Source organism: Triticum urartu, chromosome 7 (genome assembly GCF_003073215.2).
Source record: "Triticum urartu cultivar G1812 chromosome 7, Tu2.1, whole genome shotgun sequence".
Taxonomy (NCBI): domain Eukaryota; kingdom Viridiplantae; phylum Streptophyta; class Magnoliopsida; order Poales; family Poaceae; genus Triticum; species Triticum urartu.
Window position 1 is genome coordinate 719,617,033 of NC_053028.1, and position 11,671 is coordinate 719,628,703.

The 11,671-nt window shown below is 47.5% G+C and overlaps 1 protein-coding gene across 1 annotated transcript; it reads left to right on the plus strand.

The window, feature by feature from the left end:
• The first annotated feature begins 2,200 nt into the window (after positions 1-2,200).
• On the plus strand, positions 2,201-3,002 carry LOC125526009. The gene has a single exon (XM_048691029.1). The coding sequence runs from the start codon at positions 2,339-2,341 to the stop codon at positions 2,999-3,001; it is 663 nt and encodes a 220-aa protein (XP_048546986.1). The 5' UTR covers positions 2,201-2,338; the 3' UTR covers position 3,002.
• Positions 3,003-11,671: the final 8,669 nt, after the last annotated feature.

Below are 11,671 nucleotides of genomic sequence, written 5' to 3' on the forward strand. Positions count from 1 at the left end.
GAGCACGCCACGATGCCGCCCACCGTTCGATGTCGCCAAGCCGGCGCCATGGAGGCCGACGCCACGGAGGCCGCCCCCACTCCTCGCGTCCACTTCGTCACACGGCGCCGCAGAACACGATGACACAGGGCACGCCACGGCGCTGCCCACCATCAATATCGTCAAGCTGGTGCCTTGGAGGTCGATGACACGTAGGTCAACCTCACCGCTCTATGGAGCCCACCGTCCGCTTCGTCGAGCCGGAGAGACGCCGCTGAAGACGGTGATCTGGAGTTCGCCGTCGGGCCATTCGTTCACTTCATCAAGATGGTGTCGTAGAAGTTGACGACGCAGAACTCGCCATCACACTGCTCACCTCCATTTCATCACGCCAAGGACCACAACATGGTGCTCGCCACGATGCCTCCCGCCATTCAAATCACCCGTCACACCCTTCACCCGCCTCGGCGAGCTGGTACCATGAAGGACGAAACTGCGGACCATGTCAACATCACCGACTCCTTCACGTGGCACGACGGTGCTGCTCGCGTCTCCTTCAAGGGAAACGAGATCCCATTTGGCATCGGGGTAGTGCCTATCCTTTATCTCGCCCGGACTCGATGGTGCCTTGGCGATGGTGTCACGTTAGTCCAGCCAAACATCATGAAGTGGTCTACACAAGAACAAGAAGGCATGCTCCTGATACGTACTCGTGTGCGTCCAAGGCGTGAAGATGGTCGTTGGGCTCACCACCGCATGAAGCAATGGACGTGGTATTTGGGATGTCGCCGCACCTGCCGTCCATTTCCAGCCGGAGGATTTCGTCTACATCAAATGCTATAGAAGAATGAAGCTGAACATTAAGTACGTCTGAATGTGTGGCAGTGCACTACGTAAGTGGCCTTTGCACATGCATGGGCCATGCACGTAGCCAATTGATGGCGAGGTGGCATGCTCACCGCTGGTCGTCGTTCGCTTCAGCACGTCTTACATCATTCAAGAAAAAGAGGTGGAGCTCGTCACAGCGTCGTACATTCGTGGCACCACACGCTCAATGAAGAGTCCCTGCAAGTGACGCCACATCGTGAAGATGACACCTTACAACGGCGCCTGTATCCTGCTCGTGAAGATGGTGCCTTGCCATGGTGCCGCTGCTGCACGCGTCACGCTCATTCATAGGCCGGAGCCGAGCAGGTTGGCGCCCCCCGAGGACAAGGCGCGGCTGCAGGGCGACGCGACTTCAACAACAACACTGCTCCTCTACGATCTCGTGAGACGATGCCTTGACTACGCCGACGGCCGTGGACTCGGCGTCTGGTCGGGACGAGGTGTCGACCACTCAGGCCATACTGGCGCGAGCAACGCGACGGTCATACACCGACGCCGGTCTCCATCGACAATTACTCCCGCAGGGCGTAGACCCTTGTACACCCCGAGAAGCTACGGGTCGTCGAGAAGTCCGAGTCGAGCGTGATCCATGCTACCCCAACAACAACTCCTCCAACGCCGCCAAGACCAACGAGGCACGACGGCGAGGGCGAGCGTGGCCACCACAAAGGCCACGCTACACGTGGCGCGTGTACCGACGAGGACACGGGCTCTGCCGCCGCCAACACACACATATCACCATCATCATGCATGGAGAACGCGAAGCGAAGACGACGAAGACGACCACACAGCTCAATCGGAGGTATCTCGCGGAGCAACCCGCGGGAGTAATTAACCGGAGTCTTCCGAGGCCCCGGGAACCAGGAGATCACACAATCGCCACAGCCAGCTTGGCCGTGCTAGTAGGCCACGGAGCGCACCTTTTTTTGGATATTGTAATTTTATTTCTCCAATGAGATTAATGAAATACATGTTCCCGTAACTCTTTTTCTTTGTGTACTACTGTACACTGGCACGCCCGCATACGCAGTTTTCTTTCCCCGGCGTCTGAGAGAAACACACTCCCTTCTTCCCTTCTCCCCGGAGTCCCTAGATGTTTTTCTCGTGTCAAACACGGTGGCGGCGTGGAGGCGCGGCGGCGGCGGCTAGGGTTAGGATCGTGCTGCGATAGATACCATGTAGAAAGATAAGATACGGGCTGTGCAATCTCGATGTATTGATCGGTGCACCAGGCACGTATATATAAGTACAGAGGTGGGCCACAATCTCAACTATACAAAGGAAACAGGAGGTGCACCATACACACAAATATACACGTACACAATATACTCAACAAACTACTTGACAAAGGACCTCAGCTTCACTATATTTTGCATCCTGAAGAGCTATAAGTATCCATGCCGATGCAGCTCCAATGTCATCCAAAGCAAACACATAAACACACGAAGCACACGAGCCAGACAACCGAGAGATGGCCCAGCGGCGGCAGGAGGACGCTGTTATTAGCCACTTCTCCCATCCGTATCCAGGGCACGAGCTCGTGAAGCGGCACTACACTGGGCTGTTCCGCTGCGACATGTGCTGCCAAGACTTGTCCGGCGCAGGATATGGCTGCAGCGCAGGCTGCGACTTTGCCATCCACGACTCTTGTGTCGGCTACTCGCAGACGTTCTCCTCCCCTCAGCACGAAGTGCACCCGCTCGTGCTCATCCAGACCCGCCAAGACGCGGCCCTCTTGTGTGACGTCTACTTGGGGCATTGCGCTCCGGGATCCTTCCTCTACCGCTGCCCACCATGCGGGTTTGACATGCACCCGACCTGCAGGCGGCTGCCACAGGTTGTGCGCAGCGCGCGGCACACGTACCCGGCGCACGACCTCACACTGGTCGTCGCCGATGGCTGCTGTGCCGCGTGCAACAAAGGCGTGAGGCGGGCATCGTACTACCGTTGCAGAACATGCAATGTCGACTTACACATCTCGTGTGCAGCGACCGTCAGCAACAACAACAGCGCTCATGAAGTTGAAATAGCCCTTCAGGCTGAGATTGTACGATCAAGGATCGCAGCCCAGGGTAGACGCGCCGCGCTGGACCTGCTGATCAGCCCTGCATTTAAGTTCCTCTTGCGTGCCTAGTCTGGGTTACTGGCTTGCTGCCGCGTCCAAATTTGATTGACATTATATTTCTTCATAGATTTCAGCATATATATTGGGTTCTCAAAGCATTTTACAATATTTCTAACTTTTTCCATTAACTGTATACAGATACGGTACGGAGAGAGTACTTCTAGATCTAATACAACATCTGCTTGGCAAGCCCACAAGAATAAACTGCTTCAACATTTCGTCACAAAATAGCTAGCGTGTACCAAATTGAGTGTGTTTATGTTCACAATTTCACATGCGTGTTTATTTACAATCTCAATTCATATGGTTTTAATACTTTATGCTGTGTATGCATCTTCCTCTTTTTTGAAGGCCAAACAATTCTTTCATTTGTCTATCATATGAAATCAAAATGAGACCAAGTATTGTATGAACGGAATTTTTCTAGTCTTGGCCGGTGGCCGGAAAAATCTGAAAATTGAAGTACATTCCACCGTCAAGTAGCAATGTTGTATGTCCACATTAGCACGGAATAATTAAAATCTACAAGGCCAGCCCCAAGGACCTCCATCTCATGACCTGAATCAAGTTCCTTCTCTAGATCAACATGATTGCTTTTGAAAACCTGAGCAAGTAGCAGAAGATACCGGGGCTTTCTCTTGCAACTCATGAAGTCCCAAACGGAGGAAGAAGAGGGATCATCTGCAAATTAGCATGGGCTCTACAAAAAATATCTGATCTAGGGGGTTTCTATTTTGGCCATGACGGTTTCCCAAATCAACAAGCTAAGTACCACAAGATCTCTCTCAGCTTTGTGCCAGAGCCGGCCAAGGGCATTATTCCGGGATGGACCATGCTAGGGCACCGGACATGGTCATCCAACAGATCTTGCTTGGGATGTATGGATAGTTGAGTATTCATATCTCCAGTTTACAATATCAAATTACAAGATTTGATGACTTTAGCATTTCACAAAGATGGTACTCATATCTGACAATATTCAGAAGTGTCTGGTGATTTCACGATGTTTATTTTGAACGACTTTATTATGTAGTAGATGTTGTGTTATTTGTTCGCGTGATAGGACAAAACAATATCATATATCGCGCAAGCAAGCACCACCAGATCAGGGTGGTAAATGCAGTCGTAACCTTCATCGGCAAAAGAGGACTTAAAGGCAGCCGGTTAAGTCTTACAGTTGTGTGAACTATAGATGGCTTTCTGCATGGCCTCCAACATCAGTTTTGAGAAAAGGACTGAGAAATATATATTGGAGAGAGATAACCCACAGAGATTTCCCATGTTCAATTGCAACTTCAGCAAAACCACCATCACCGCGGCAATACCGTTATACTAAAACCATCTAGGGGTGTTACGTGCATCACTTCTAAAGGCTGGGAGAGTTGACTGCCTGGTTTCATAATTAAGCAGGATTAAGTGGAATTTATCTTAATTGATTTCAAATGGCAGGATATATTGTTTTAGCTAGACGAGTTAATTAATCATGTCCTAAGTACTCCATTCGTCCCATAATGTAAGACGCTTTTTGACACTATTGTAGTGTTAAAAAACGTCTTACATTATGGGACGGAGGGAGTACTAAATAATGATAGGAGCTAGTAAATACTCTCTCCGTCCGAAAAAACTTCCTAAGCTTGTTTCTTAAATGAATGTATCTAACACTAACTTGGTGTTAGATACATCCATTTGAGGGACAAATTTTTTCGGACGGAGTGAGTAATAGCTTATGAGCTAAATCAGGGGCCTAGAGGTAGCATAATTACTAGGGACCGTAGTTAGGATGAAACGATAGAAAACGAACGGCAGAGATTTTGTACTCCAAAGTTAGAATGTCTAAACGGCGGAGATTCATCGAAGAGACATGTAAATTAATTTGGTTAATGTCATGTGTTGTACCGACTCAAAACGCAATTTGACTTCCGGTACAATTGATTGCCTTGCGATGGAGGCACAGGTGCAGTCTCTTTAGAAAAACCCATAAATAAGAGGAACGTGTGCACATGTTTCTATGTATGTACTTCCTCGGTAAACTAATATAAGAGTTTTAGATTACTATTTTAGTATTCTAAATACTTTTATATTAGTTTACAGAGGGAATATAGTTTAACTTGATTATCGTAACGTGATTAGTTTCCAACAAGAGAAGCACAGGGACATACATCCATGACCATAGACGAACTCAGTGAAAAAACCGTGACCTGGATTGTGTTGAGCTCGATATGGCTACGGAAGGCTAATAACGAACAGAAGCACCAAGAGTCTATGATTCGGTCTACTACGAGCTCGATCTAGAAGGAACAATGTCGGAAGGTCATGTGAACGCCGAACCAATGACGGCAAATCCACAACTCACGCAATATATGCATCTATCTAGCATAATTTGTTAAGTATATTAACAATATTTTAATTAATTTAATTCAGGAATAAATCACGCATGGTATTGACAGAAATAAACACATGCTGATATTTGATCACGCAAGTACATACTACACTAACAACAAATACATCTACGTGTAACACTAGTATGGCTAAAACAGAAATCAATAGGGGTGGGATAAACGAGTTATACGCTCCAATCAGCCAGGCAGAGGCCGCGGCGGCGCCGGCGGCAACAGCGGTGTCCTCGACGGCCTTCTTCTCGGCTTCAACACTACTAGGAAAGGGGCTATAGATAGGATTGACACTAATGGCGCATCAGGGAAGTAGTGTGCCACTACTATATACTAATGGCGCACCAGTTGGTGATACGCCATTAGTGTGGAAGACGCTAATGGCGCACCAGACAAAAGGTGCGCCACAAGTGATATTTTTTTTTCATTTTTACATACATATTAATGGCGCATCCGACCGAAGTGCGCCATTACTAGTCCTAACTAGTAATGGCGCACCGGACAAGGAGTGCGCCAGTACTTAATTTTTTTTATTCTTTTTTTTGCAAAACAATTAATGGCGCACCGTGTCACAATGCACCATTACTAGTTTAAACTATATATTTTTCACTACTACACGACTATCTCGGTTACGGTTATCTCGCGGGGCAGGTAGTCCACGGATTTTCTGGATGCGTAAGGTGCATGGATGACACAACGTATCGCCAGCTAGATAGAGATCCCGGGTCTTCGAAAACCGTGTTCATGGGACATCGACGTCCCCCTCGCCGCCGACGATCAACCGCCCCCTCCGTCCCCTCCGTCCCTTGCCGCCGCCGCCCCGACCAGGAGGATGACGACGAGGAGGAGGAGGAGACGACGACCGCCTCTACCTCAACTCAGCCAGGCCACGCGACACCGAGCCAAGCGCCGCCTCCCTCGCCGTCCCCCCTCCGCCCGCGCCCGCGCCCTCGACATCCTCCCGCCCAAGCCGAGACGCAGAGACAGGCGAGTGGAGGAGCCCGCCGCATGTCATCGGAGCTTCAACGCCCAGCCGCTGCCGGAGCTTCAACGTCGGCGTCTTCCTCCATTCCTCCATCCCCTCCCCAGGTGATTCCTCCCTTCTCCTCCACCCCCTCCCCTGCAAACCCTAGGGCCACGGCGGCATGTTATAATTTCTCTTCTACATGCTTGTACTCGCTAGCAACGGCTTACAAGTCTAATTACTTCTCTCCGTACAGTTTAGTATTATTGACTGATGCATAATTAGTGTGGATTAATCGAACAAATTCCTCTTGATTCCTGCTGGTCCTCACAACACAGAACATTAATGTTGTCACTCTGCAAATTATCAGCTGAGCTTTTCTTGCTTCTGAATCACTGTGCCTAGTTTTTTTACATATAATAATTCATTCGAAACAGCCTCCGCTGTTCTTTCCAGATCAATTTTTTTGAGGTTGTTTGGTTTGAAAAATTGTCTTAACAATATGCTTGCTAATTTGAGGACAGTGTGAGGCTTCTGTTCTTTTTCTCGTTTAGTTATGACAACTGTAGTGTTGCTGAACATCTTTGATCAAATGAAGGTGATTGAATCCAAATTGTCAACAGTGAGAATTTAATATGGTATTGGTCACTGTTTGTAATGTGCAGTTGTGAAGTGGCTACCAGAAGCAAACACTTTCAGACCAAATAGTTAGGCAAAAGTTTTGTTTTAAGCATCTTTATTCCATTACCAGTTTAGTATAATATATCCAAGGCACAACATTACCAGTTTATAGTCATATTTTAGCAACTTACCGTTGTCCAAGCCATCAAAACCAAATAATGGGGTTGTTTGATCTGAAGAATTGTCAACAATAGGCTTGTAGTGTATTTGTTTATTTTGGGGTAGTTGTGTTTAGTGAACAAAACAGACTACATTCAGTGACCAAACTGAAAGCATGCACTGATTGTTGCAAGTATGTTTTCATGTTACCAGATTTTTCCGGTTGATGGTTGTGTTATTTCAGTAGTCACAGTAGGATGATGTGATGATTGACTCATTTTACTTCTAACATTGCATATTTCATAGTCTACTTAGTCTACTGCATCAGTGCCTAGTCTCACCTTGCTGTGTAATGTGCCCTGATAATGATGTATTTTGTCATAAAAATATATAGTGGACTGCCATGATAATGACATGGTCCTGTGTTTGCAAGCTGTCATAATCTTCGGTTTACTTGACTTTTGAGCCTGCTAGTAGTTTACTTCCATGAGTTGTTTCATTGACATGGCACATTTGCAATGGAGTTTTATATATCTTTAGCCACTGTTCATTAACAACAAGTCAGTTTTGTTTATAGTTGAAAGTAAGTTTGTGGTTTGAAATTTCGATCTGATTATGGCATCTAGAAATAATGTTTATGAGAAGAAGAATAAACCTGCTGCTGCTGCTGTTATGCCTGTATTCGCTGCTGGTGCTGCTGTATTTGTGATGATGTTGTACTTGTGATGATGCTACTTGTGATCTTCTAAAATGACCCATTGGCGACTTCATTACGCGGGGATAGTGATTTTGCAGGTACCCCGAGAGGCCCTTGAGTTTGCCGGAATGTCGATTAACTTCCGTTCCGGCAAATTCGGGTACTCCATATGTTTTATGATCTGTTGTAAGGGTACTAATTGGTCTCTTCTGCTGCTTATCAGAGATGGCGGGAAGCAGCCACCGCCGCTCTGCGACATCGCAGTATGAGTTGGATGCTTCCGAGTTCTTCACTATCATACTTGGGACTTCAGTATCATCCATGACGCAGGTATATAAAACGAGAGATCTCCCCTTCACCCATCTCATTATGATATCTGTTGTTTGCTACATCACTCATTGTCCCAAACTGCAGAGGCTGCCTAACAGTTTTATGAACATGCTGATGGGTGAAGATCCGCCAAATAATGTGAAGCTGCGACAAGCCGGCAGCGGGTTTCGCAGGCTGTGGGATGTGGAGTTGGTGATCAAGGAGGGCCATATGTACTTGTCTCGTGGGTGGGAGAAGTTCTACCGTGCCTACGACCTGCGGCTGGGGTACTTCCTTCTCTTCAGGTACGACGACGATGCCACCATGCTCATCATGAAGGCGTTCAACGCGACTATGTGTCGCATGCGCTACACTGAAGATTATGATGCGGTACGTTTTGCCTCTTCTTTATTCCTCTACATTTGGCTTTGTCTCACATCGATTGTTATCGGTCATTGTTGCATTTGGACAGGTAATGGGAGCAGCAGCAGCGACAATGGCTACAGCCAAAGCAGCAGCGACTATGGCTGTAGCGAAAGCAGCAGCGATTCTGGCTGCAGCGAAAGCAGCAGCGATTCTGGCAGCAGCATAGACAACAAGAAGGATGATTCGGACTGGAGTGCGGGAGAAGAGGAGCAGAGTGGGGATGAGGAGCTACAGGATGACGATGGGCATCAGGCTGAGGATGACCTAGCGCTGGTGGTGGCTGACCAAGGGCAAGAGATGGTGGTGGCTGACCATGGGTAAGAGATGGTGGTGGCTGACCATGGGCAAGAGATGGAGGTGGCTGAGGATGACCTAGCGATGGTCGTGCCTGAAGGTGGCCTCGCGATGGTGGTGGTGCCTGACAATGACCACGCACCGGTGGTGGCGCCGGCGATCCCACAGCTGGGCGACATGACCACGCCAATTGAGGTAGAAGACTACATCCCACTGCCTCCACCGCCTCGCCGCTCTTGGCGCATCAGGCTGAGGAAGGAGAAGGAGAGGAACAATATGCATGAGAACTGAACTTTGTCAGGTATGTCAGATCTCCAAAATGATATATATATACTTAGTTACCTATGTTATCTCTAATATGCTTAGTTTCCTATAGGTTAGCTTCATTTTACCTAAGTTGGCTCTAATATGCTAACTTAGAGCTTATATGCTTAGTTTCCTATAGGTTAGCTCCAAAATAACTTATGTTAGCACAAAATGATCAAGTTTACATAATAAGCTTATAGTCTTTTTCTTATTCTTCTTATTTTCCAAAATAACATAGGTTAGCTTCATTTTACCTAAGTTGGCTCTAATATACTAACTTAGAGCTTATATGCTTACTTTCCTATAGGTTAGCTCCAAAATAACTTATGTTAGCACAAAATGATCAAGTTTACATAATAAGCTTATAGTCTTCTTCTTATTTCTTTTCCAAAATTCTTCTTATTCTTCTTCTAGTGTTCTTCTTCTTCTAGTATTCTTCTAGTCTTCTTCTTTTTCTTCTTCTAACTTCTTGTTTATCATTTTGCAGATTTGATTTAATTCACGGAAGCTTGCATGGATGGAGTGCTTCTTTTTCATTTGTGTTTTTATTTTGTATCAATGTGAAACTTTTGTGAATTGATGGATAACGGTGTTGGATGAACAATGTGAAACTTTTGTAATATGTAACGATGGAACTATGTGTTGGCTATGTATGTATATATGATGGAACTTGTGTGTTGGCTATGTATGTATATATGATGGAACTTGTGTGTTGGCTATGATTGTTATATGGATGCTTGTTGTATATATATGTGTTGGATATCTCATAGGTGAAATAGTGACCTGAGATTAAGAAATTTTTTTTAAAAAAATTGTTACTAATGGCGCACTACCATGTGGTGCGCCATTAGTATAGCAGACACTAGTGGCGCACCGTGAGCAAAACTAATGGCGCACTGCCTGGTGCGCCATTAGCATACCAGATACTAATGGCGCACCAGTGGTGCGCCATTAGTAAAAAATTCTAGTGGCGTGATACTAATGGCGCACCGGTGGTGCGCCATTAGTAGGCAAAACCGGTGCGCCATTAGTAGGCCTTTTCCTAGTAGTGCAAGTTTCTCGGCAACGGCACGGTTGGTGTCGTTAGTGGTGGACATGGTAACGATAGAGATGACTCGGACGTAGATGATGCAGTAGACGTGAATGGACGACAACGAGCAGTCACATACAAGACGCTCCCCAAAACCTAATCGCCCCTCTCCCATATTGGATCCAGAGAGGCTGGTTTCGGAGGCCTGCCCTACTGTCAACCGTGTATGCGGTGGACGAGATGGGATCACCGACGGCAGCACCAACAAATGAAACGATAGTGGGCTTCGAGGCAAAGATGCGATCTGATTCTCGTGACGGCTAGGGTCGGCAGACGCCTCACATATATAGGCATAGCCGCGTGGAGAGATGTGGGATGGACCCACGTCCGAGTCGGTAACAACTTATCATCCCACGTCTCAGATCGTGGCTCTCCCGTTACAAACTCTCTTTCTGACTGGTAAAAAATAAGCACATACGTATGAGCTCAGCTCAGCTCATTGCCGCAACCCGTGGCGCGTCGTGATGAGGCAAGGCGGATGTTGAAGAAGGAGCACGCAGAAACAACTTTTCTTTTCAAACTCCAATAGCATGTGAAAGAAAAATTATTTATAAGGAGGTCCAACCCCTCTCTAACTGCCAAAGGAGAGCGATCCGCCAGAGTATGATTGGAACGTGGAAGCAAGGCCAGCAGAGCATGCATCTACATAACATACAGGTACGGCTAGCTCGCTAAACACCCATCCAGTCCGTGCACATGCGGCATTCGTGGGCACGGTGAATTGGTGACCCGCACCTACGTAGACATCGTTGATTTCTAGAAAGAAAAATCCGTGGAGATAGTCTCCAGGTCACCCCCGTGCGTACCCGATCTAGGATGGCACCACGTTTCTCTCGATGGCATCCCACGCAGAAGCGCCTTCAGCAATCACGCGAGCCGACGTAAAGGAGCCCTGGAGTAGCCAGAGTGGATGCCATGGGATGCAATCGGGGAACACGTGGAGCCTCTTTCTAGATACATGCATGCATGGTGACTATCGTAACCTTCCCTTCTCATGCCGGCCCTGTTGGGGCTGATGGCCAGCTCCCTTCTTCTTTTTGGTCGCGTCTCACGACTCTCTCACGAATACAGGAGACACAGGAGTTTGGCGAGCTGCTGTTTCACACAGCCGGGCTCTTTTCCTTCTCTCTATTCTCTTCTCAAAGCGAACATGTGTACAAGTGCTTAAGAAAACTCATGCCCATACAACCGGGCCACAATCTCCCCCACTTACTGCATGCACGCACGCACTCACACCACTAAATGACGACCTGATCTTCTCCTGGAATCACGCTAGGAAACCACACAACCCGGCCACTCATGCAGCATCAGCTAACAACCTCGGACATGCATATACAGCAACCTCTCGCCAAGCGCCACATCTCACGGCGCCTCGCATCTCACCTCCCACATGTTCTCCGAGGCTCCAACTGCTACAACTACC

Excerpts from the sequence above, each read along its gene's own strand:
- LOC125526009 (XM_048691029.1), top strand. The coding sequence starts at position 2,339 with ATGGCCCAGCGGCGGCAGGAGGACGCTGTTATTAGCCACTTCTCCCAT.